This window comes from Centropristis striata, chromosome 6, assembly GCF_030273125.1.
Source record: "Centropristis striata isolate RG_2023a ecotype Rhode Island chromosome 6, C.striata_1.0, whole genome shotgun sequence".
In the NCBI taxonomy this organism is placed as follows: domain Eukaryota; kingdom Metazoa; phylum Chordata; class Actinopteri; order Perciformes; family Serranidae; genus Centropristis; species Centropristis striata.
Genome location: NC_081522.1, coordinates 7,715,302 through 7,741,768, shown reverse-complemented (window position 1 = coordinate 7,741,768; position 26,467 = coordinate 7,715,302). Strand labels below are relative to the sequence as shown.

The 26,467-nt window shown below is 43.1% G+C and overlaps 1 protein-coding gene across 1 annotated transcript; it reads right to left on the bottom strand.

Moving 5' to 3' along the window:
- Window positions 1-49: 49 nt before the first annotated feature.
- Window positions 50-25,985, bottom strand: prickle1a (prickle homolog 1a). The gene is made up of 8 exons (XM_059336161.1): window positions 25,715-25,985; window positions 6,944-7,147; window positions 5,017-5,130; window positions 3,993-4,130; window positions 3,038-3,241; window positions 2,620-2,806; window positions 1,660-2,529; window positions 50-1,547 (listed from the first exon to the last, which is right to left on the bottom strand). Exons 2-8 carry the CDS (start codon window positions 7,130-7,132, stop codon window positions 691-693), a joined length of 2,559 nt encoding a protein of 852 aa, XP_059192144.1. The 5' UTR covers window positions 7,133-7,147; window positions 25,715-25,985; the 3' UTR covers window positions 50-690.
- Between the last annotated feature and the right edge of the window lie 482 nt (window positions 25,986-26,467).

The following is a 26,467-nucleotide window of genomic DNA, read 5'->3' as shown; positions in this document are numbered from 1 at the left end:
TATACACTCAGTACTTCTGTGCAGGAAAAACAACACAAATAATGATATATAGATATTTTTTTATTACAATTATCATCTATCTTAGCCTTATATTCCAGTTTGTACATTTATACAGATTACAACGATTTGCTTACAATACAGTGACCCATAAATACACCACTCAACCAGGCTTTTTAATACACACAGTGTTTTTGTTATATTAGCGCTGCACAAGCCTGGAAGAAAACACATTGAAGAGCTTGGGTCAGAGTCAAATTGTCAATGTCTGAAACCCTTATGGAAAAATGGCTCAGTACCAACTGCCATGCAACTGCAATGTTAATGCCATTTTGGTACAAAGCATTTCATGAACTCAAGGGTATAAAAATATCCATTTTGTTCTTTTTTAAAATTCTACAATATATACATTAATATCTTCACTGTTAAATAAGCACAGTTTAGATGATGGTTTATAAATATGCGTTACTCTAAAATAATTTTTACTTTACTGGCAATGTTTGCAATGCTATGCGTACACCTATGAAGACTCAGAATGTGGAGTTGTGTCTTACACAAACACCTTGGTAAATTGAGTGCTGTGAAGCATTTAATAGCAAGCAGGCTGTTATTGCATTTTAAACAGTGGACATGGGAGGCAGAAGTGAGTGGCAGAGCATTTCCCAAAGCTAGGGATTAGAGAGTAATGAAAGTCTATGAGATTATACAGTTTTTTCCCTTGTGCCCTTTCTTCTTTTTGGACTTAGTCCGTAGGCCGTAGGGAGGAGAGGACATGCCTGCCACAGGGCAGGGCAAGTCATCAGTGTAGTAGTGTCTATGGGGCCTGGGCTGAGGGATGGGCTGCCCCAGGAAAAAGCCTTCTTCCTCAGAATCAGAAGAGGAAGAAGAGCATGTGGAGCACCAGTCATCATCATCCCCATACAGCTCCAAGAACCTCCCCATGGCTTGGCCCTGATGTCCATAGTCTGACATGGCAGCAGGACCGGGGTGGCCGTGGAAGGCTTGGTGCCCCTTGGGGCCAAGAGCGTGTCCTCTGTGGTCCACTTTGTAGCACGTTTGGACCCTCTCCTTGGGAAGAAGGTTAAGAGCATTGTCAGAGCGAGACTTGCGACTGCGGTGCTTCCTGTGGTGGTGATGGTGGCGACCAGATTGAGGTTCCTGTCCCTGCTCCTCAAAGTGATACACTCTCCGGCGAGTCCGTTCACTCATAGGTGGTTGGCGGACTGGGAGATCGCAATAATGCCCATTGTCCACAACATCATCTGAGAACTTGACTTGCTGCGGCCTAGATTGTGAGCGTGTCCTTCGTAGGGCAGGGATATTAGGTTTGGGTCTGTCCTCTGGGAGAGGAACCTCCTCTTCTATTGGAACGTTTTCCACCTCCTGCTCAGATCCAAGACTTTTCAGGGAATTTGCACTTCTGTGTAGCATAGAGGAGTTGAGGGTTCCCATGTTACTGGTTTTCTCACAGTCTTCTGTCTCCAGCTCATGAAAGCCTTGCAGGGAATATACCAAAGGTCTATCTTTACTATCACCATCTACTGAGGCCCCTGGAGAGGAGAGAGAAAAAGTATAAAATGTTGGCACATGGACTCAAGACTCTGTCTGTTTAAAAAAAAAAACAATCATTGGCTTTTGATTTGATGTATCATGTCTACTCACCAGTAATATTGGAGAGTGCCAGTGAATCCATAGAGTCTCGGACACTCTGATCCGTCTTCTTGAACTCGTCCGTGATGCACTCCAAAGAGTCATTGTACCATTGTGGCTCCTCTCCCTGGAACCCTGCTCCAGCCCCATGATCCAGCTCCAGCTCCTGGATCTTTCTGCTGCTCGCTGGGCCCGGGTGGCTACCATAAGCTGAGTCCCCTAGCCCATCCTGTGACTGGGCCCAGTACATGTCAGCCTGGTACTTCTTACTTGCCAGGCTCCCTCTTCCTGCTCCGCTACCACTGCAAGCTTTTGATGCCTCCTGCTTCAACTTGGCATCCTTTTCAGCAATCCAGAAATCTGTGGGTCGAGAGTCACTTGCTTGCTGGAAAACCCCATGTTCCCCAAACTTTAATAGCAGCTGAGTCATGTAGTCTTCATGCTCAGCCCACTCCTCTTCCTGATCCTCAGGTGCCTCGGTCTCCTCACCACGTCCTCTCCAGAAATGCTCATCAGATAGGTTCATGTGGGCAAGCTTGTTGGTCAGGGTGTCGTCAGCGTTTCCACTGAAACCGGGGAACTTATAGTTGACAGAAGGTGAGAAGAGAAGTGATTGTCGGCATTGGTCTGCTGAGCGGCTGCTCTTGCCCATACGCACACTGCGGCGGGATTCACGTGATCGCGCTGACTGGAAGGCAGAATCGGAGGAATCGGATGCATGCACGTCTTCCCCAAGACTGCAGGCCTTGGAGCAGTAAATGCGGCCCTGGTGCGGTAGGAAGGGGCAGCCAAGAAGAGAGCTCTTACACTGGGCACAGCTGAAGCAGCCCTCAGTGGCGTGCCAGTGGAGCCCATCATAAGTCATCTGAGCATGATCAACACCTGGAAAACAGGAAATGTTGAGGTGGTCAGCAATTCTACTACAGACAATCATAACTGGTGTTTTATTTTAAGTCTCGGATATCATCTTACCAATGTGCTCCCCACAGGCCTCGCAGTACTCTGCATAGAGAGACTCAAAGCAGCCACAACAGTAAGGTCTGCCGTCCTTCATGATATAGCGCTGCCCCCCCAGGATTGTCTCACATTCAAAGCAGGCAAAATGATTCATATGCCAGTGGCGCCCCTCTGCCTCTGTGCACTCATCAGCAAAGATAATCTGCAGACACAGATGTACATTGGATGAGACAAAACAGTCAACTTTTGCCTTCCTGACTGCCCTAAGTCTGTATATTCATGGTGGATTTACAACTCTATAAAAGACAGTGGACACATAAATTAAATGTTATTGCTATCCCAGAGCAATTCTGACAGGCCATAAACTTAAGACTCTGGATGTTTTTTCTTCACTATATTGTTTTCTTCCAGTATTTCAGTCTTGTGGCTTTACCTCGTCACAGGCTGAGCAGCGCGGTTTGAGTAGCTCAGCATGATGCCTCCCACAGTGGATCTTTCCATCATGGTAGAAGTAGATCAAATCCACCAGCAGCTCGCTGCATGTAGAGCAGGCAAAACATGCGGGGTGCCAGCACAGCCCAGGGCCCGCCCTTGAGGAAAACACTGCCATTTCTCCACCGTTGATGTGTTCCCCACACTGCAAAATCACATGATCATATAGTTAACCATAACATAATAACACAACAAAATATTATGTGATAAGATCATCTGAATAGATGCTTATATCTATTACACCCCTGCATGGACATAGCTTTGACTTCAAGCCCATATGTGTTCTAACGTAACACAGAAACTAGCCCATAGAATCTAGAGCACCGTATTGAAGGGGTCAATGTGTGTCCCATCTGTGTGTGCCAGCTCAATCGAGTTGTCCTTACTGCAGTCCCAGGGCTGCTCATTAGTTTTTTCATCTGACCTTTATTCCTGACCAGTGCATCATCGGACATGAGGACATGACTTTTTAAATCAACTACAGCAACTTTGAATAGGACAGTTAGAAAGATAAGAAAAAGCATGGATCTCTAGTGAAGAGCTACATACATCAGTTGGACTGTGTTTTGACATGGTTTATGGGCACCCTCTGGCTGCTCAATGATCATTGTAAATAAGAAGTGAAACACTTGAAATGAGCCACTGCAAACCACTGGGCTGTGAGGTCTGCATGGCTGCAAATCAAGCTCTTGTTTAGGGATCTCTTTAATAGCATAGCTGACACTGAGGTCTTTATTTCAGCTTTGCCTCTTCTTTTTTTTTTTTTTAGTTAAAATTGGATTGAGCAAACCTTTTTCTATAGTTGCAAAATGGTTTTGGATCTACCATACCACCACCTCTCCCAATCCTCTCCATATTTTCAGATGTAAATGATACAAGCAAGACAGGGAACTTACATGCTCACAAATGCTGTTCAGATGATTTCGGGGGAGCAGTTTCACTGCGCCCCTCCCCAGTGCTTCCTTCTTCCTCTGGACACTGAACATAAGCAGCTCCTTCTTCTCCTCCTCACTGAGGGAATGGCAGTAACGCACCTGGGATGGACAGTGATATAGATATAAGTATGAAGGCCAGTTCCACAATCACACTTTTTTATATCAATAAATGGGATTCCTTTTTATTTAAAGATTTAAAGGTCTAAAAAAAAACCTGCTGTGGTTCAAGTGACCTTTTCATATTTCACCCCATGAAGGACCCCATTGCAAGACTGTCAGCCACTAATAAAGGTTATAAACTTAGGTCACTATGAGAGAGGGCAGAGTGCATACCAGAGCATGCGGAACAAAGGCAACTCTTGACCCCAAGTTGCCCTTCCTACACCCCCTACACATCTCCACCCACAGTCTGTGATTGAGAACATCATCTTTACAACAGGCCTTTTTAATGTTTCCCAAAGCCTTAACAAGAGGGAAAGCAGACGTTTACACAAACAAGGCCTGTGTTTAGAGTGAAATCAAGAGAACGGGCAACAAAAGGAGAGAGACAGCCAAGTCGAACTGTGGTGCCACTGCGGTGGTGGCATCACATAAAGCCTCTTTCAACCATCATCCCTCTCTCCTGCTGAGCAGTCCTCGTAAAAACCACTGCTATGACAGGAATCCTGCTGGTGGGGGCTCCCGGCAAACATCATAAAATCATCAAGTCAAAAGTCACATTGTGCCCACACTACTTGTCTACAAGATTGTGGAACAAAAATCCCCTAGTGTGATGTCAACGTGAATGCCAAGGGCTCACTTAGTGGGATGGCATGAAGATGGTGCGGCTGTTAACAGTGTGGGTTTAGCGGGCAGCAACAGATATGGCTACTCAAAGAAAATGGAGAGTAAATCCTTTCTGCAGCCACAGCGTAAATGAGAGGGCCTGCTGGGATAAATTTTATGATACATGCATTGACGCACATGCACACAAATATATTCTCACCTCATTATCATGCGGTGGAAGTTGGTAGAGGAGCTGCTTGATTCTAAATTTCTCTCCTGGACTGTTCACATAGGGGATCTTATCCTCAGGCAGACAAGAAAAATACAGCTGGACCTGGAGAAATGGCACAGATTAAAGAGAGTAGGCTTAGAAACACTGTCTGACACAAAGCCAATTTAGAGAGCCTCAAGACAAGGTACTAGGTATTGGTGTCATTGCTGTAAAACATTTTTTAAAAATCAAAACATATTACCGATGGTGAGGCAAAAACATTTCAAGGTTGAACGAATCCCCACAGAAGACAAATGAAACCCATTCCAAATGATATAGTTTCAAGAATGTACGGCCATCAATCTGAACATATAGATTTTTTTTGGTTTCCCAAGAATTTGAGCTTTTTTAAAAACCCTAATCTTCATCCATGGAACTGCAGCAATATATTATTGTTATGATCTTGGACAGAACAGCCCATATTTATGAACACAGAACCGACACATTAATTTGTGATGAGACACATTCTGGGATAGCTCTGTGTAAAATCTATGGAAGACTGACTTTGTGGAATCAAAGTGTTTGCTTGAATTTTTCCTAACCCCCAAATCAGCTTTATTTCAAAAGCACTGGTGTTCTTTGATCATGCCACTGGAAGAATCATTTTCTTCATAAATCTGTGTTAAACAAGTCAAAACAGGTCAACAGGTCAAATCAGTTTAGAGGTTGTATTTTCCAGTCATATGCTCGTCTCTATAGGGACAGGACAAAGCAGCCTGTCACAGTGGCACTCTGACCCTTGGGGCTGACCACTGAAAACTCAACTTTATGAGGGAGGGGCTATTATAGCCTGCCAGATAAAGAGGTGGGATGTGCTTGTCTTGTGTGTTGGGGGGGCTTCCTGCAGCTTTGGCCGTCTAGAGGGGGGGGAACAGCAATTTACCCTGACAATCAACCTAACGTTTGCCCCCCGCCATAAATTATGCACATTTTCATGCTGCTATTACCCCTCATCTAGCTCCCTAGGGGCTGGGGAACAGTCAGCTATCACCAAGGCCCTATGTGTGTCCTCACTGTAATGATGACCCATAATACATAGCCCATTCAGGGCAATGGCTGCAGTAAAGGCATTACAGTTGACCCATGCATTTCTTAAACAAAAGGCCCTGCATGTTTAGGATTTAAAGTTCTCTGTTGCTGTGAACCCATCTCCTCTTGCCCATCTTTCCCTCATTGCTTCCATGTGTGTTGTTTAATAAGGGAAGTGGAGAGAGAGAGAGATGGAGAGGAGGAGAGAAACAGAAAGAAAAGAGGGGGAAAATGCAGCCGATTTGGGAAAAGTGCCACATCACACTAGCTGCCCTGCGGACACATCTTACAGCCCCACTAGTGTTTGTGGAGGAGAAGGCTCATTAAAAGACAGCCCCTTGATTTCTGATCCTGCCAGCAGCAGTAGGCCCGACCCACCAAGTCCTCCTCTTAACAGATCTCTGATAATCACAAGCAGACTTTGCCATGCCGCAGTTTGTAAATAAAAGTGCACACATCCTGTCTGTTAGTGGCTGGCTGGTACAGCTTGACAAGCCTGCCTCAAACAAAGAGACCAAGAAAAAGTTTTATGGAATATGTTGTCTGTCCCATAAGTGCCATTAGCCAGACACACAAGTTGGTATGTTATTCAGTAATGTGCTGAATAGCATGTATCTGGGCCAGGCAAATGGGCTAGAAGGGAGTTAAAATCAGGTCAGAGCTGTTTTTACTCTCTGTCAGGAGGATACACTATTATTCACTGTGTTAAGGATTTGTGAACCAATGAAATAGGTACCAGAATAAAAGGGAATAATATTGTGCTGTAAATTTTCTTTGCAGTACATCCTATGCAGCTCAGCTTAAAACTGCAATAAGGATAGTTCATTATAAGCAATATTCTGCTCACCTGTTCAGGCCGAAGGCCAGGTGGCACCCAGGCGTACTCCTCCAGCGCACAGCCTGAGTCATCGTCGGAGGTGGAGCTGCGTTGGAAGCCAGAGGTCAGCTTACTGACTTTGTGCTCCATCATCAAGTCTCGCTGGCGTGCCCCGCCCTGGAAGCCAGCCGCCGACACTGCCGCACTTGCCAGGCTCATCAGACTCTCTTTTTACTAGACAGACAAAGCAAAAAGTGGAAGGATGGGGGTGTAAGAAAGAAAGGGGAATTGGGGTGAAGACAGAAAGAGAAGGGAGGTTTGAAGAAGACAAGAAAACGAATTGTTGGTTAACAAGCCATTATACCAACCAGTTCCCACATAATGCTATCCTCACTCCATCTAATCCGGTTCTCTCATGTCAGTGCCATTCCACTAAATGTTAACCACCGGCTGAATCACACCATCACTGTCTCTTTCATGAGGCCTGCAACCCCCTTCAAAAGCCCATTATGGTATCTGAGCAAGCTTTTCTTGGTGCACTTCTGGTGATGAGTCTACTTCATAAAGACACTCATAAAGAGAACTGTACCCTTTCACTGCTGTTGTGGTGGCAGTTAAACACGTGACTGCCTTGTGTGGCTTTTTGAGGGTATAGAGACCATTAGGAAATTCCCTAAGCTTTGTGATGTGATGTCTGATCTCATTATAGTGAGAATAACAAGCAGTAACCTATTCATAAGTACACGGTAAAATAGGAGTTGCACCCAGCTTTGGGCAATGTTCGCAGACCTCACATTCCTTTCTTATACTGTAATTCAGTTTGCCAAGAACAACACCAGGCGCTGGCTGTTAAATCTTTAGGTTCCACCTTATCTGTGGCGTTTAGCTCGGAATGAGTCATGATTTTGGTGCTACGTCATAATTAGTCCTAAGAGGGGCCACCTCATGGGATCTGTTGCTGGCTTGATCAGTTGAGCCTGAAGTCTGTATAAACACAGGCCTGGCCTTAACACAGGGCCACCATATGGGGAATGTCCACAAGCCTGCTCTGTCCCTTCATCTCCCCTTTTTCTTTGGACTGTTTGTTTTCCAACCTGCTGCAGTGAGTGTCTGATCATCCTTTCATCTTTTTGAGGGGACAGGACAATGCCAGACAGGTGAAGTAGCAGCGAAAGATGGATAGAGGGGGACGTGGACGGATGGGGTCGCTGATACTCTGTTGGACACTCTGTTGACAGTGCAACACAGGGAGAGACACAGAGCAAGGAGATCAATAACTGGCACGGTGTTGATCTCTGTGTGTGGTGGCCACACTCACTGATGCTTTCTTTCCTTTACATCTGCAACGTTGTAGGAATAAATGTAGTGCAATAGTTCCACAGATAGAAACATTAAACTGGTGCGCAGTTTGATAAAATACAAAAAAATAAATAATTAATGCAATATAATTGTACTCACAATCAGCAAAAACTCTTAGTTTATTGAATTGAGCAAGAATACAAAAAAGCTTTTTTTTGTTTTTTTGTGACAAAAAGTTCATATTTATGAAGCAAATCAATTAATTAATGTACTCTGTTTAAGCTAAAAGGTTTTATGGTTGAACACCTGTCCCAACCACTTTTTTAAATGGTTGATTTTGTCCCCATCACATAATTGCAATTATTCAGTTCTCATCTGCTCCTTGAAACATGTTTTTTCATCTAAGCCTTTGTGATTCCTCCACTTTTCAACACAAAGTCACGTCCCTTGTTCAAACTGAAGAATAGTCATTATTTACCAACCATATAACACCTATAAGCCTACTCTATTCCCTGAGCTGCTTTAAGCTTCACAGGACCGAGCAGGCATGGAGATGATGAATGTGTGTCCAGTTGTGGTCATCTCTCACAAGCCAAGAGCTCTAGCTGAGATCAAATGGGAGCCCAGCCAGCGTCCAGCAGCCAGGCCCTTACACCACCTTCCCCCTAAGCCTCTACCCCCTATGGCCGGCAAGGGCACCGAGGGCCGCGGAAAGACAGCTGAGAAAACCAGACACACTCGAGTGCAGCCTTTGAACACCGGGCTCTGACAGTAAAGGGGACTGAAAATCTGCGCTCTCTCCTGGAATGATATATATGCCTGGCTGCCCCTGGGAGTGTGCAGCTCCTATGCACACATGAACAGGGAATGCACACATTTACGCTGGAGCCACCTCGGACGATGGCGTGCAGACATGTAGACACAGGCTAATATAGGCTAAGCTAGTCCACACACACACACACACACACACACACACACACATACAGCAACATAAACACCCTGTCAGAGTCAGCTGTGTGTTCATGTACCCTGCTTCTCGTTTAGTGACAACTCTTTCTGAGATAGCAGCACACCGGACCCTCCTGTGGATGATTAACTGCCACACACGGCATGCCGAACCAGGCGGCTATTGGCTATTCATATCATGTCATCTTCCTCAAGGACAAATCATTCCTCGCCGCAACCAACGCCTGGCATGCCCTCCTCCAGCCTGCACAAAGACTTCCAGAGTTAAGCATGATGGATAGTGGTGGCAGTGGATTCATGTGATTTTTTTTTTTTTTTTTAATTTTTGCTGCATTACACCACAAAGTGTCATGTCAGGCGGATTGGCTTATGACATGCCCCATTAAAACGCCTCTGATGTCCTGAACAATGGCGACTTTGTGAAGGAATCCACTGAAGGCTTGTTCCATCAGGAGCCTGTTTATCTCCCTTTAAGTCTTTTTTTCTCTCCTGAAGATGTGGTGTGTTATCTCCTTATACATGACAGTTAAAGCCCTAAAACCCAGATAACCTGTCTTCAGATGAGTGAGGGGGGCGAGAAAGAAGACACTCTCTTGTTCTATTCGCATCTATTGACTTGCAAATGAGACCAAAATAACCTGCAAAAATGTGGCCTTGTTTGAGAGCAGCTTGGGTTTCACATGGGAGATAGCTAACTATAGGCAGGTTCAGTCAGGAGCCCAGAGACTCCGACTTCACAGCCTCACTTTTTTATCATGCACAGACTCACTCATGCGTTACATTTGTTAGAAAGATGTTTGCTTTCGCATCTTGGCCAAGTCTCCGTGAGGATGTCTCACGCAGCCAAACCTGACTCACAGGAATGTCAGGCTTGAACTTAAGCCAGGCCCGCAAACAGGAATAAAGGATGTACGCGGCTCGATGTAAGGCAAATCGTCTTTCTCGTACAACCACATCTGCTTGCATGCTAATTTTTCCTTTAGATGTCATGCAGTTAATTTCCTCCCAACTTTGCCCAGAACGCTTCCTTAACTTTTTGAATGACAGAAGCACTGAGCCAACTAACTTAACACACTGACTTGCCAACTCACTGACTCATCACTTGAGCTGGCTTCTTAAGTTTTTCTCCCAACAAGGGACCTATGGTTTGTGAGCCTAGTTTTTCATCTCCCCCTGCTCACCGCTCCACTCCCCCTGCTCTGCCCTCCTCCCACACTAGCCAGACCCCTGCAGTCCTGAATGTTTAACAGCCCCTCACTCTTTTGTAAAGGTGCTTGTTAACATGGCTTTGGGAGCTGCAGGCCTGCATATCTGACTGATCTGCCCACAGAGGGCCAGAAGGTGGTGGGGGTGCCATCAGACTAATGCTAAAATGGGGTGACTGACATGTATGAAAATGTTAATGTGTTTTGTTGCACAAAGGAGATGAAATGTCAGTCAGGGCAGGTGAAAGAGGAGAGCTGGAACACATGCCTGCTTTGAATGGTTTTTAGTGGGTGAACATTTTAAAGCATCCCACAAGATATTTGGAATGAATGAAGTTGCCTGTGCTGTAGAAAAAAAAGTGCACAATGACTGATAGTCTTGTTGCACAGAAAGCTTATATTCAAGCTCAATGAACAAGTAGGTGAAAACTTGATTCATTAAGGTACAAAATACCCACAGATCTGTATTCACCCTGAAAAAAGCACTGCAGAGTCTCTGCATCATGTGTTAACTACAGTTTAATGCTATTAATCACTTTGTGAAACCTCCCACAGGACCTCATACTGCGACTGACCAATAAATATAGCTGTCAGTGGCATTTTTAAAGAGTATTCAACAACATGTAAACCAAAGTCCCCCTAAAATCCAGACACTGGAGCATTGGATTAACAACCCTTAAGAGAGTGCACAGGGAAAATAAGCAGCTTCTGGTCTGAATTACTGTCTATATTCCTCTAGGAAGTGGATGATGGACATGCACACAACCCAACACAGTGCTCTCTGTCAGTTTGGGCCGGCCCAACATGTTTAACTTGGCTCCTGCAAGCTCAGCAAGGCAGTAGAGGCTCAACTTGAAGGGAAAAACAAGATTTTCTGTTCAAAGTCCTTGCTTACTTGAGCTTGAACTCAGAAAAATCTGTTTTTATGTCAGTAGAGATATGTCTTAACTTGCAGCACATTACTGCTCCTTGCTATCCCCGTATACACAAATATCTTTAAATGACAGCCTGTCAACTGTTGGCATGTAACATGTTGTATCCCTTGTGTATTCCTTGCCAAAGTGATCAAACAACAGGCCAGATGAGTTAGAAAATTAGATTTTTAACAAAGTAAATCTGCATTTAGGATGAAAATTCTAGTTAAATTATCCAATGAACTGACTGACAATAATGAAATCAAGTACCAAAAAAAAAAGAGGTTCTGATGTTCATTCATTGCATTTCTGCAGAAGATTTTATTCCAGTCAGCTTGAAATTGCAAAGGTGGAAAAGCTGATAGAAAGTCCTTTCCTGGCTGACTAGAGACCCAGACAGGACCTCAGTTTATGCAGTGTTGAGGTGCTACATGGCTGGAGTTTGGTCAGCTTATTGAGGCCTCCTTTCATGGCTGGGGGAGTGTTTTTCCAAGACCAAATGGATGGGAGTGACATCCCCACAGTGATCTACACTATGAAGACCACCTGCATGCCCTGACCAGACTGAACTAAGACTCAACACACGTGTTGCTGTCACATAGCAGGCATCAAACACATTTACATCCAAGTAAATTCAGTTTGCAGTATAGAGGACCTAAAATCAACTCAATGAACAGTGGCGCCCTTCACACAACCCAAATGGGGAAAAGTGCACATGAAGGCAAAGATCAGAAGTGGCACCAAGCTGTATCAACATATGTGATGTGCTGTATGTCTTATAAATCATGCACAGATGAATAATTAAAGAGATTTCATGTACATGTGTGAACTTTACAAATCTGCACCTGAGTCACCAAAGCTTGCTCCTAAAGGCAGTTCAGGATGAGATATGGTACAATATTTTAACATCTCCTCTTGTTCAAGTATTTTTCTTTTAGTCTTACTCCAACCAAAGCACACTCCCTAAAATAAAGAAAGAGATGACATCTCCAGACATTTCTCTTACCTCAGTGTAGGCCAACTCTCCTGAGGCAAGCACAAAAAGGATCTTATCACCACTATATCCAGTCCTAGATTCTTCTTCAGCCTCTGGGCTCCATATCTATATGCAAGATCCTCAGAGCTCTAATTCCAGGACAGAAGCAGTCAGCCTTCTCTACCGGAGCTGTCAGCACAGTAACAGCCCATATCAAAGCTAAGACTGTAAAAAGTCAGTGAGCTGTCTGTCTGAGTGTGTGGGAGAGAGTGTCTGAGAGGGGTGTGTGCGTGTGCGTGTACATGGAGGAGCTCAACCAGATGGTCATCCCACCCTTGTCTCTCTCACCCACCATTCCTCCTCCTCCTCCCTCCCCTAACCCAGCCCTCATAACCTTAGCCCGGCCCCCTTAACCTCACAACAGCCAGTCACAGCAGGGTATTGAGGAGCGAGGCGTCTCTCCTCCGCTGACCCTCCCCTCGTTCTTCAAACATATGCCTCCAAATGAGAACCACCGGTAGAGCTCACAGGAACTGCGCTTTTAAGTAGCACATCAGTGATGGCAGAGCTCACTTTACCGCACTGACCGCCCCATCTCCACAACGGCTTTCACATGACATTCTTCGTTCTCCTTCCCCATCAACAGCTCAAAGATGTGGGGAAGGTGGTGAACATTAGAGTCGGGTTTTGGTTTATCTAGTGGTTTGTCTCTCTTCTCTTGCGCACTAAAATGTCACTAAGTTACAGAGAGCTGTTTGCTAACTACAGCTTTATGATTACAGAGTGATTGTTGGATCGAGCGAACAAAAGGCACTTTATTTATCCCGCGATGAAAAATTGCTTCCTACCATCTACAACATCCTGGCTCAGCCCCGGATAACCCTTCATGATGTCAGCAAGTCTAAATGAGTCCAGCTTTAATATGTCAGGGCTTTAATATGATTTACAGAAGGCTTCTACAAAGAAATGACTTTAACCTCAAAGCTGTTATTATCTGTTTAACTTTGTCTGAGTGAGAGCTAAACGGGTTCCACTTTGTTCAGCTCAACTTTGTTAAGTCATGAAAGTGTATAATGGGAATCTTATACATACTGTCATGTAAAGTAGGACAAAAATGAATTATATATGGAGAGCCACTGGATTGAGCTAAGTACTACAAAAACTACATGATATTCAGTTTAAATCTTGAAAAATTAGTTGATTAATTGACTAATCTTACCAAATATATATATAACAATTTTGCTAATTGATCATTTTTAACCATGTTAAAGAAAAAAAATGATGATGGGTGATGATCTGCTGCTGCTTCTTTGTCTTTCTATATATATGATACTTTTGTGTATTGGATAAAACAAGCTATTTGAATATATCAGCGTACGCTCTAGAAACTTGTATTTAGCATTTTTTAATGCATCTTCATATCCCAGACATATATAACCACAATATGCAACGTTTGTTGCAACTCAAGGGAGATCAACCCTACAAATATAGTACTTTCTAATATACAATACAGCATTCAGTTTCTCTTTATCATGTACTGGCAGGAGTTAAAATTAAAGGCATGTTCTATGAAATCCAAATGTACACATCCACCCATCCAGTGAAACTTCCTGGGACGCAGTTGACCTCTGCCTCTCCTTCACCTCTGCAGGAATGTCACAACGTGATTCTCTTCCTGTTGCCTCAGAAAACAAAAGTGACTAGTTCGGGTCAAACTCTGGACAGTTGCACCTTTTGCATCCTTTTGCACTTGTTTGGCTACAAAGTGTTAATTCTGTTCACAATAAAACATGTCCTTTTTGTGGGAAAGTGTGACTAAGAGAGCTAAAAAGTTATTTCATTCTTTCAACACAAGGGTTAACTTACTTTCAGACTATAAACAAAGCAATAGAGTTTTTTTTATTAGGCAGCAAGGAATCTATTAAACAGCTAGAATTGCTTTCTTTATTAACATTTTAGAAGCTGTTTAATTTTGTGGAGATGACGTCAGGATGTAATTCTGTGAGCTCGAACACATGCACGAAGCATTTACTCTGTGGGGTTTTTAAGTGGGGCTTATATAGCAGGGTTCACAAAGTTCATTGCTGTTATGCAGCAGAAGCAGTGAAAATGTATCTTCACGTTGCATTAAAATGGAGCAAGCACTGCAGAATGATTTATATACGCAAGTCTGCCTATGATTTGATCACTTGAGACTAATCCACAGCTAGTTCAAAGTCTCAGATCACAGCTCATGGCTGATATGTTGAGCTTAGTACAGCAGAACATCAGTGTCTACATGCCAAACGGTCATAAAACCTTCAAGTTAGCAGGTATTGTTAATATGAAAAAACCTGGCCACTCATTCCATGTTTAGTACACCTTTGCATGACTGACAGCATGTAACTCTGCTCTCCCACACGCCTTACATTCACACCATCATGTGTTAAAATACAGTGTGGGTGGTGACTGTCACTTCACTGTCACTTGAATGAAAAATTTAACTTAAACAGTGCTGATGAAAGTAAGTAAAACTCTATCCAAGATAGAAAAAAAGATTAAATAAACTCATGATTATAGGGGCTTATATACTATTATTTGGGTGCCTGCATGGTGCATGTACTGTGGGTTTGTGTGGGTATGTGGACAAAGCCATTGTAGCAGCCAAGGCCAGGATGGAGAGGCACCCTTTCACAGCGAACCCCAGGCCTTTGTGCTGGTCCAAATGACTCTACACCCTTCTCCATTAGCAATTCTTAGAGGGGAGGGTCAACACAGCATCCTGCCTTTGGGGGGGGGGGACATTCATGAAATGCAAAGTTAAGCTGGTAAACTAAGCTGGACAAAAGTTACAGAGCCTATTCAGCAACAACAGTATGAGTAAACAGAATTGTGCCTGCTTTTCTTAAAATGTAGAAATAAATCACCTGTTTATTCAATGCACATTTAAAAAAGATTGGAAAAAAGTTGCCCTGCCTTTAATCTTCTTCTCATTTCAAAGTTTGAAGGAATTTGAGTAAACGGTTGAAAATAAGTTATCTTTCAAGTTCAAATGTGGGAAAATCTGCCACTGAAATTGCAAAAGATAATCAGTGGCCTTTGACAATGAACTAAGGTGAAGATGAATTTAAAGGCATCTGTCGATTATCTTTAGTCTCCCAAACCAGAACCTGAGTCAGATAACAACATCCCTGGTCTCATTCTGACATTGCACAACTCTATAGTTAGAGGTAGCTGGCTGCACAGTTCAAGGTTCGCCTCAGATGGTTGAATAATATAAAGTTGGACAAGTCATGCATCCCTGACCTTTGACCTTAGAGAGCACCAGATGACCCATAAATCTATGGCCCTGGGGCTTTACGGCCCATTCCCTTGTCATAGCCACAACGACCTGAACAGCACCTCACACCTGGTCTGCACCTTCTCACCGCTGTAAAAAGAAAGAAAAAGACGCCCTGTGCTGGCGGCGAGGCAATCCATGACCAGCATGCCCTGACAATGACAGGCCAGAGATGATGATCATCAAAACCAACGCCCGACGATAAAGCTGCATTCTTCTCTGGTCTTAACACGTCCTTCAAGAAAGGGACCCATAAAACAAAGCATCCAGTCAAAGCTGAAATCTGTATCTCACAGTTAGCATGCGATCCCCATGTGAAACACTGTGCAGAAATGGACGCTAGCATGAGTTAAAGTCTAATGTAACCTGTTTAAATCAGACTAATTGGAGTCCCAAGTAATGCCATAAATCGGGGTACCAAAGAGGGCAAAGGGAAGGTCAGTCTCTAACTCATCGTCATTGATGTCCATTGTTGAGAACAGCTCTCACTGGTGTGTGAGCTACCTTATAAAAAGTAGGCATTCTCAAGGTTTAAATGACTTGCCAACGGGTATTAGCAGGACACAGGCCCAACAAAAGCCTCAGTTATAAAGGCCAATAAAAGCCTATCACTCTACTGTAACAACAATCCTTTTTACGCCTTGAAAGAGGGAGGAAAAGGTCAACTGGTGGAGCAGTCAGCGCATTGATATTGACTTAGCTAGATTGGCGCTGACAAACTCAGGTCAGACTGTGGGCTTGTTAGCCCTATAACCCTCACATAACCCCTTTTACTGTTTCACTCTGACACATTGGAGGCAGCTGAGGGCAAAGCTTAGATCTAAGCTTAGTTTCTGACAAGAGACATTTGTAAAAAATTAAAGAGAAATATCTACTCGCGTGACACTTGACCTCGCTAAAGATCATGTGCATCTCAAAAGCGCTGAATAGGAAAAATCAAAATGAAAAAGGGACAGGATTCAAGAGTTATTGGACTAAATTACATCTGAACTTTTCAACTTGGACTGAAAATCTAATTTATTCCCAAACAGCAATTATACAGGTCACAATACTTAAATCCTGAGTCTGTGACCAAACAGTCTGTGATTGATTATTAAATTACAGTATGTAATGCTATTGTATAAAACCAACAACATAATACTTGTTAAGCAGATGATGTCAGTTTGAATGGCCCCGATTTCATGGAAGCACACTATGAACATATTACTGTTCTACCAATTAATTTCTGCTTTATTTAATTTGCTGTATCCCCGTTGTGTCATGCATGATGTAAGGCAACATGAATGTCCTCTTCCAGTGAAGTAACCTGTAATAGATGACATAACACGTCTTCTGAACAAAGGCAGCAGGTCAGCACACTGGTTGTTTTTTCACTTTATCAAAAGTAAACCACTGTCTAACTGCTTTGCCAAACATTGCAGAGATGTACGATTGGGGAAAGCTCATATTTCACCCTCAATTTGACACCCTCTCACCTAGTTGTAAAAGCCGGACCTCATTGGGAACAATGGGAAGTGGAGCGACAGAGCTCCTGGGGCTGTTAAAGGGAGGAAGCCCCTTTATTTGAGGACACTATAACTCAACAAAAGCCTGTGGCTGTCTACACACAGAACGGGCCGAGGATGAATGGGCTGCTCTTACACTACTCACTTGCGCTGACAAAAGCACTGGATCAGAAAAGGGCAAAGCCTGTCATGTGTGGTCTCTGTGGACAAACTGAGAATATAGATGTAAATGACAAAACAGCCCTATTAACACCTTAAACCAATGAGTTCAACCAACAGGTCTCTGTTTTAACTGTCATTTTTTATGTCTTTGATGTAATTCTTCCTCATGACCTTGGAGGCTGTCCATGCTATGTGAAAAGGTTTGCTCCCTCCTGTTGAAACAGCACCCTGTCAGTGTCCGGGTTCAACACTCGCAACCTTTAAGACTTCACTAAACTTTTAGCTTATGACCTCACACTTTTAGAAAGACGAACTCACACACCACTTCAACCTCACACCTCAAACATCTGGGCTTTTCTCTTTTTCACCTTTCCTCGAAGTTCAACAGTATATCCTTCACATGGCAAGAAAACTATTTCCTGTGTGTTTCCAGCCCCGGGCTCAAACGGACACATGAATGAGACCGCTGGAACAAAACAGGCAATACTGAGGCACGAGTGCTACGAGCAAATCGTTGTCGGAGAGGATGCTTTTTTTTTTTTTTTAAAGGAAGAGAAAGTTGGCAATTTCCACACGTGGAAGCATTTTCCTGAGCTTCAAAAGGCAAACTGTGGAATCCAACAATACTCTGAAACAGTTAAGAGCTGCTCAGTCAGGATCCCACTAATGATTAACATTCCTGGAGAAACACTCCGTTACAGTCTTTTTAGAGCGTTCTAATTAAACACATGCTCCAGTGCCACAGCACAGAGGGAACTCTGACGACTGAGAGCGGGGATGCTTCTTTCCAGCGCTGCTTAATTGGACACAATTTAAGTCATTAAGGTGGTAGTAAAAACAGCAGAAAGAGCAGAGGAGAGGCCCAATGATCTCCCCTATAAGACTCCCTGTTGCTCTGATGTTGTTGACCCTTTCACCTCTTCACGTGACTCACATTGAAAAGTACAGGAAAACATTCTGGCCCTACTCTCTCATTATGAGATGTCCAATGTCTTTTTGACTTTGAGAGTTTACTGATGCTAGTTTTTTATGCGTGTCTAATATATTCACATCGCTGAACAGATCAAAGAGGTTATACATGTTTGGAGGTCCTACATCTTGGGAGGCAAACTTATATCTGATTATCTGTGCATCTGTTTGCCACATTGAGATGTTTATCTCTGTGTACTTTGTGACATGCATTTATGATATATTGTCTATAGATGAATTTGTGACACATCATCTTCTTCATCATCTGCTCTCGTAAATAAGCGATTAGGAGGGATACCAGAATGTATTGGAAAAGAACTTGAGTAACAATGGTAACACTTGATAACAATTTCACTTGATAACAATGACATCTTGCACTATTGAGGAAATATATTGACCCTTCGACTTCCTAGGGAAGAAAAATATTGCATACCATAGGGCATCATCAGCTGGCTTAAATATGTAAAGCTCTCACCATGTAATTGCAACCTCCCTGATATGACTCTTGCTGGGGATTTTGCACATTGTTTCATGTTATTTCTCTCATTTCTCACCCTTCATTTCCTTTCTGCTCTCTACTATCTGCAGTCTAATAAAAGCTTTATAAGTTAAATAAAAGAAGAAGAATGTGTACAGTATAGGCTATGCATTAAAAGTGTCCAGATATAAACAAAACAAACTCTAAACTCGGGACATACTTAACAACTTTTCACCAACAATCCTGGAATTAAATTCCAGTATATCCATTCTCAAGTACCATGCTATTTTATTACCAAATTTGAATTCTGCATAGCTCACTGCATGGGATTATTTTATTTTAATAAATGGCCTGAGTTTATGGCCTGCCATGACTGAATGAGTGTAACGGCTGCCAAAAACACTAAATCTTACTATAATAATATTTGCAAAGAATCAGTATTTAATGCGAAACGGTCACATCATACTGGATCAGTCCCAGAGCACTGAGGTGGCCTGTAGAAGATAGAATATGTGTGTACTGTGTGTGTGTGTGTGTGTGTGTGTGTGTGTGTTCAGGTCTAGTAAGATCCAATCTGAAATCCCCGGGAAGCCTCACTCAGTTCAGCAGATATACAGGCCAGACATGGCCTGGTCTGTGTGTGTGTGTGTGTGTGTGTGTGTGTGAGAGAGAGAGATAGAGAGAGAGAGTGATTTGGCACAACATACAGTATGTGTGCAATGGAAAAAAGGACACAACTGGCTGCCTTATCACCCCCCAATTAAGGATACCGGTCCTCCAGGGCAGAGCTTATTCTTAGAAACCTCACATGTAATACGCCTGTTTCTGTCAGCATCAGAGTGTTATTTTTGGGGCTGCTAATACTGAGGTCACTAATGACACAAAGCCATTTTCAGCATCATGGGCCAGCATAAAGGAACATGTGACAGAGTGGGCATACGCACTGTGTGTGTTTTAATAACACTTTCCATAAAATCTGAGATGCTTTTTCTTCAAGTTTTTTTATTTCTTTCCAACATCATAAAACATTCTCCCTGAATGGTCAAGTGTGTGTGTTTGGACAGGACACACACACACGCACGTGCAGATGAACACATCTGGTGAGCCACCACTCTTGTTTTCTTTGGGAGCCCAGCCCCTAACAGGAAGACAGTGCGAGCATAGCAAACAAAAGCCCGGCTCTTTGAACCGGCCACTCACTAGGAGCTGCCGTCAGGTTGTTGTGGCCAAACGAACTGTTTCTGTGTCAGCTCAGTGGGCCCATTGTGGGCCTCAGGCTGCTGCTCTGCAAGACATGTCCTCAGTTGGCCTTTGTCAATATTGACCCATCTGTATGTCATCCTACAACATCGACCTCTACTCTGAAGTATTTCCATGTGATACTAATACACTCCCTCTTTGTAAAGAGATTCATTTGCTTTGAAAGTAGCATATGCTAATCATAACTTCTGCAATAAACTTAGTAATAGCAGTTAAAACAACAAATGCAGTCAAATAGATCATTTTAATATAGGGGTGTAACAGTAAACAATAGTCATCGTTCGGTTCATACCCCAGTTTAGCAGTCACGGTTTGGTGTGAGTTCGTTGCAGCAGAAAAAAACCCAAATGCACAAGGAAACATTTCTTCTTATTTATTTTGAAGTACTGAAAGGGTCAAAGACAAGACAAGTAACCTCCCTGGAGACTAAAGTAACATTTTGCCCACAGGGAACTTTAGAAAACAAACATCAGCTGGTTGTGCTGTGCTATGACATAAACAATGAAGCATTTGTGTAAGTAAGTAATAAATATGTATATTTTCCAGCCTTGCACAACTTTATTATTTGCAATTTTACACTTGTTTTATGTGAATTATAAATGCTAGCAATAGCTGATTTGGGGGCATTATGGCTGCATCAAAAACTGCATTTTTTTGTTTTGTATTCATTACTGCATCATCATGCAGGAGGCCTTTTTTCTTTGCATGAACTTTATGATCTTCTCTTTAGGAACGTTGTGATATTGAAAAAAGTAAAGTATACATACTGTAGACAAACTTCACTTTGTTTTGAGCAATTTATATGCCTATTCAAAACTAATGTACCAGTTGTTATAAATTTCCATGCAGCTTCACTGCTCCTGTTCTCGATATCCAACCCTGTCACATGCAGCACTCTGGAGCAAAACTAATTCTAATACTTCAGAAGAAATGGGATGGGGGTTGAGTGTATTATGAATGTAAAGCATGTGGAATATATCGGATGGTATACAGAGCTCTCACTATTCTTGGATGTAAGATCCTGTTATGGAATTATCTTTGAATTAGCTCACATGAAAAACTCCCCATCAAACAAAGAAAGAAGAAGCATCAGTTTAAATCTGTTCCCGATAGAGCCTGAAGTGGATCAGGTATTGATTATTGCTTTCTGCTCCCTTTAATCTTCTTATGATGTATTTTAGAATATGTTTTTAAATGAGTTATTATGATTTAATCCAGCACTGTGTGCTTTTGGAGTATGGCCAAACTCTTGTATGCATACATTTGTTTCCAAACCTAATTAATGGCGTAGTAAAATATGACAGGATGAAAGTTTTAATGAGGAAATGTTCCGAGAGGAATATTCTGGCAGACGTCCAGAAACTGTCCCCACTGTCTGTAACTATAACCTTTCTGAAAAATCTCAGGAAATACCTTTGTTGTCAGTCCAAAAAATCCTTGCCCTGCAGAGTCCATTTTTAAACCCTGCTGACCTTTTCCATATCATCCACGCTCAATGACTCCACCCCTGTGACAATGCCAACAGGGAAGGAGGAACAAGAGCCACAGGAAGGGGAGGGTGTGTGTGTGTTTTGCATATTTCCAGCCGTGGGTCCGGAAAGCTTTAACTGAATCCCCTGTTGTGTTCCGGGGAAATGAGCTGGGCTTTTTAATGACTATCTCAGGGTAATATGTTTTCTTTTGCTTCTAGCCCTTGATGCTGTGATTGCTTGGATGGATGCCTATAGATTTAGAGGACAGAGGTGAAAACATGCCCTCCTGCAGGCAGCCATGTCTGGGTCAGATAAACTTTCCAAAATCTCCATCTGATATTTGGCATCTCTACATCTGTTATTCCCCTTTATCAAACACAGACATGTCGATAATAAGCACTTTTGAAGCACTGCACCATGGTTATTACGCCGTATTCACCCAGAGCAGAGCATCATGCCTATACATGGTGGTGATAATGAAACATGTGTGTCAAGTATGACTTTCATCATCGTGGTGGTCTGATGGTTAGTCCCGCAATTATGCCGTGTGGTTACCAGAGATCTGCTGGGGCATTAAACTGCAGTGTGAGAGCCAAACCCGTTTTCCTCTAACATCATCCTGCAGCTCCTAATAAACAGAGTTGTGCCTGGAAGCGCTAAATCACTAGCTACCTTTAATCACTTTAGAATAATGCTTAGCATGTGGATCCAATGTGTGCCACTGCTGCAGGCGCTGACTCTCTTACATGATGCCGTTTGAAAGTAACAGGAGGGAGAACTTTATGGCACAGACAGCAGCATCCAGCGTGGTTGTCCCAATCTCTACAACCACAGTGTAACACTGCCCTTAATTTGACCATCCAGGCCACCGTCCATTCAGCCGGGCCCAGTGACCACAAATTCTGGGACCACCGGCGTTTAAACAAGCCATATTTCATCCAGCCTGCTGCCAACCTACCACAAACAGTTTACAGTCAATGCGCTCTGCTCTCTGGAGTTTGTCTATGGCAACCCGACTCCATGCCACATCTCCCAGTCCAGAGCCATGAAAGACTGGCCTCCTCTGACAGCTCCTCACAACACAAGGCCCTGTCCCGCTCTGCTTTTAGCCCTAGCTGTGGTGAGCTGGACCACGTCAGGGGATAAAAGGCTGCCAGAGTGTTTGGCTTGCAGGCGATTTACACGGGCGCGAGGGTGATTCATTCTAGCTTTGCACAAACAGGCCTCTGTGTACATTTCACTGGTACTGGCCTTTTAAATCAACAGTGGGGAACGTATACACACGGGCACTGGGACTCACATTCTGCTCATTCACACTCAGCTGGGTGTCCGTCTGTAGGTGTCAGGGAGTGTATGTGTGTGTGGCAGTCATACACATATAGGTGACTGCTTTGTCTCCGTCCATCTGCTTCTCCGAGACAAACACAGACACACGGACATCCTTGAACTTCTGTCCTTGTGGGGACCCTCATTTACATGATGCATTCCCTAAAGCCCCTTACCTTAATCTTAACCAATTGCCTTATATAAACCCCATACCTAATTGTAACCTTAACTTAAAACCAAATCTTAACCCTAAAACAGTCCTATAGAGGACCAGCCTCACTAGGTTAAAAACTTCTTATGGTCCTCACTAAGTAGGAAATATAAGAACACGCACACACACACACACACACACACACACACGCACACGCACACACACACAAACACACACACGCACACACTGTTTATGTCTGAGACTGGCTTCTTGTCTGTGATTTGTCTCCACCTCCACCACTCTTAGTGTGCACTAATGCAATGGCACACAAGTGTGCTAATGTTATAACTAGCTTCTCTAGCTGAACGGTGCATTATGGGGTGTGCATACAAAAAAAAACAGTCCTTTCTGCTGCCAAGTCCTAAATCCTCCAGTCTATATGCACTTTGGTACTCAAATAAACTATCAACATTTATTAAGCGAGCACTCATAAACATCCAGTTGGCAGAGGGGGATCAGAAATGTTTCTTTCTGCTGTGTCCAAGAAAATGTATGATAAGGCAAGCTATTTTATTTCCCTCTTGCGATCACGCACACATCTAGAACAAAATGCTTTTTAAGTCTTTTGATTCTAATAATGGTACCTTTGATTTACTTCGAGGCTTTGAAAATAAGACATGAACAAGCACTGTGTGACATGTGGAGCAGCTCCAAAAACACCACTTGTAAATCATTTAGTCTATAAATAACCTAATATTCACAGAGAATTCTCACCTGCAGCAGATCACTGAAAGTAAAAGCTCAGCTCATGTCTCCCCCTACACAAAGCCTGCTGCAGCTGTGAAGCACGAGGCCAGATTTAAACAGACCTTAAAAAACATTAAGTTTTTTTTTTTAGTTTAAACTTCTTGTGATAAAAATGTGTTGTAGTTCAGGCTGTAAAGACAATGGTGCTGATAAGTTTCTGTGACTCCTCGGCAGTGAAGGCGTCAACCTCTATTCTAGCCACTAGGTGACACCACCACCTTGGTTCTGTGCTCTGTCCTGCCTGTATCTCTGTCCACAACACTCACACTTACTCTGTTTCTTTCTTTAACCTCTTCCATTACTCACAACTAACCGAAGGGAAATATATATAACAGTGATAGGATGGCTTAAAGTTCTGTAATCATGGATGGAACTGGCCACATTTCAAAATACCTCCTGGTGCAATTACAGCAAGGTTTTGACCTGGTGCATAACACTTTGAAGTAGAATCGCTGACATAGTGCAGAACTTGCAGTTCCTCCTTTGTACTGTCAAAGTGGTCCAAGGTATTCAATTTATCTAAAACCATTTAAACTTGTATTGTCCTGCAATACCACAAAACACTACTACAATCAATCCAACATGTCCAAATAAGACCATTGCATCTCCTGAGTCCATTTTCTAACCTAACTGTCAGGCTTCAAGGTGAACTGTCCTGGGATCAGCAGCCCTCTGTTTTTATCAGCTGTGGCCATGGTGAGAGATTTCAGACCAGCCTGACTTTGCGCTCATTTGCGCTCGGCCTGAGCCAAGTGGGTCTGTCATTCTGTCAGCCCCCCAAGAGGGCATGCATGGGACTTAATGGCTTATGGTGATGTTTACTGTGCTCCAACAAGAGCAAAATATTATCTTAGACAGCCTCGGTTAAATATAGCAGTAAATGCTCTCCTGCGCCTTGTAGGTTCAGCACTTTCTAACACAGCTGAGAATTGAAATGTTTGAAACTTGAGGGTGTGTCATTGTTCTCTGAAGGAAACACTTTATGGCATGTTTAGGTCTGTGCAAGGTCCACAAGGAGTGATGAATTCACTCAAGCAGTTTGCAGGGTTATTTTTTTATTTAAAAAGCTGACTGCAAAAATGTCGACAACTCTTTTAGGATCATACAAAGGCTAAAGATGGTTCACTAAGTTAGGATATATATGTTTTTAGGTTTTATTCAAGTTTTATCTCAAACAATGCAAAAAAGTGAAGATCACAATCAGAAAGATAAAACCTAACTCAAGAAAGAAGTTTATTTCTATTATAAAAAAAGACGTATTTACTTACTTTGATAAAACATTTCAGGAGTAAAACTTGGTTTAAATGAGTCGTCAGATTTTTTTTTTTTTTTTTTTTTTTTTTTTTGCAGCTGGTGCATATCTTTGGTCAAGCTGTTCCCACCTTATCCATCATGGTTGGAATTGAAGAAAGTGAGAGTGGCTTCTGATACTGTATGTGGCCGGGGTGTGTGACCACATTCCCCCTCACTCAACAGCACTCTTGACAGCTATGGAGCCCTGCAGTGGCGGACAAGCAGCGGTCACGAAGTGCCGACCAGTTGTCACCAAAGTGACAGGCGACAGCTGAGTCCATACATCTGGAGGCCTGTGGGACTCCACACTTCCACCCGCCCCTCGAATCTTACTCAAGTTTTCTTCTGGTAAGATAAATGAGGCTGCTCGCAGGGAAAGTGAAATGTTGCTGCGTAAAAGCGCAAAGCAGCGTTGGATGATGAGGAATAGATAAATACCATTTGGGGGCTGACACAAGAAGCCTATAACCTCTTTAAAGTATCAGTCCTACTGTTGGTAGTTGGGTTGTATATAAATTGTTGATGAAAAGCAACATTAGTCGAAATATGCCCATTTTCTTTGCAGCTGCATAATTTTGAGCATTTTCTGTGCGTAAAGATGAAACGTAGGTAGTGCGGTTATTTTTAAAACTGTGCAGACTCCTGAACGTAAAATCCAAAAACAACTGTTAAAACACATTAAATGACTCGGTCACTCACCCCCAAAGCGATCAGTCGCAGTAAACCAAGTATCCAGAACCAATATTCCTGAAGTGAGAAAAGCGATTCACGCTGCGTCTCATTGGCATGAGATGAAAAGTCCAGAGAGGGTGCACCACTGTGCCGCAAAGCCGAACCCAGAGCTGTGCAAAGCGATAAGCTTAAACTCCAGATACTGGCAGCATTGGACAGGAGCGCAGAGAGTGAGTGAGAGACTGGTCTGACTTCACCCGCTGTCACCACATCTCAGTCATTACAGCGGCGCACGGTGCGCTATGGTGCTCCTCTCGGCGGTCACAGTGAAATGACATTAGCGTTGCTCCCTGCCTATTGGCTTAAACAAGCAGCCCCCACCAATCCTGGAGAGACGGACCAGTCTGGAGCACAGTGGACAAACACTCCTGTGAGTTTAACTCTTGCTGCTTCAACGGGGAGTTTAAGAAGTGTTTGTGTAACTTAAGTGCTTTAAAACTACTAAGTGAGTTAATCTTTCTCTGTTGCCTTTACCTACAGGCTGCTCTTACCTTTATATGAACTTTTGGATTTTTATCTAGGTTATATATAAACCAATAAAGACTTTGTGGACTAAAATATAATGTTCCTCTGCTTTAAATATTAACATCTCCATTGATTAATGCCTATACATTCAGTCAGACTGATGCCTTCTTTTGCACCACCCTCCCCACATACAATTTGTCACCAGGTTTGGAAACTTGATCTTTTTTGCAAGCCTATTTGTCCCTCTCACAACCA

What these genes read in the sequence shown, in the direction of transcription:
- prickle1a (XM_059336161.1), bottom strand. Translation starts at nt 7,132, where the DNA reads ATGAGCCTGGCAAGTGCGGCAGTGTCGGCGGCTGGCTTCCAGGGCGGG. An exon ending in GGCCTGTGGGGAGCACATTG is followed by an intron (nt 2,530 to 2,619) that starts GTAAGATGATAT and finishes CCTGTTTTCCAG; the next exon opens with GTGTTGATCATGCTCAGATG. An exon ending in GGCACTCTCCAATATTACTG is followed by an intron (nt 1,548 to 1,659) that starts GTGAGTAGACAT and finishes TCTCCTCTCCAG; the next exon opens with GGGCCTCAGTAGATGGTGAT.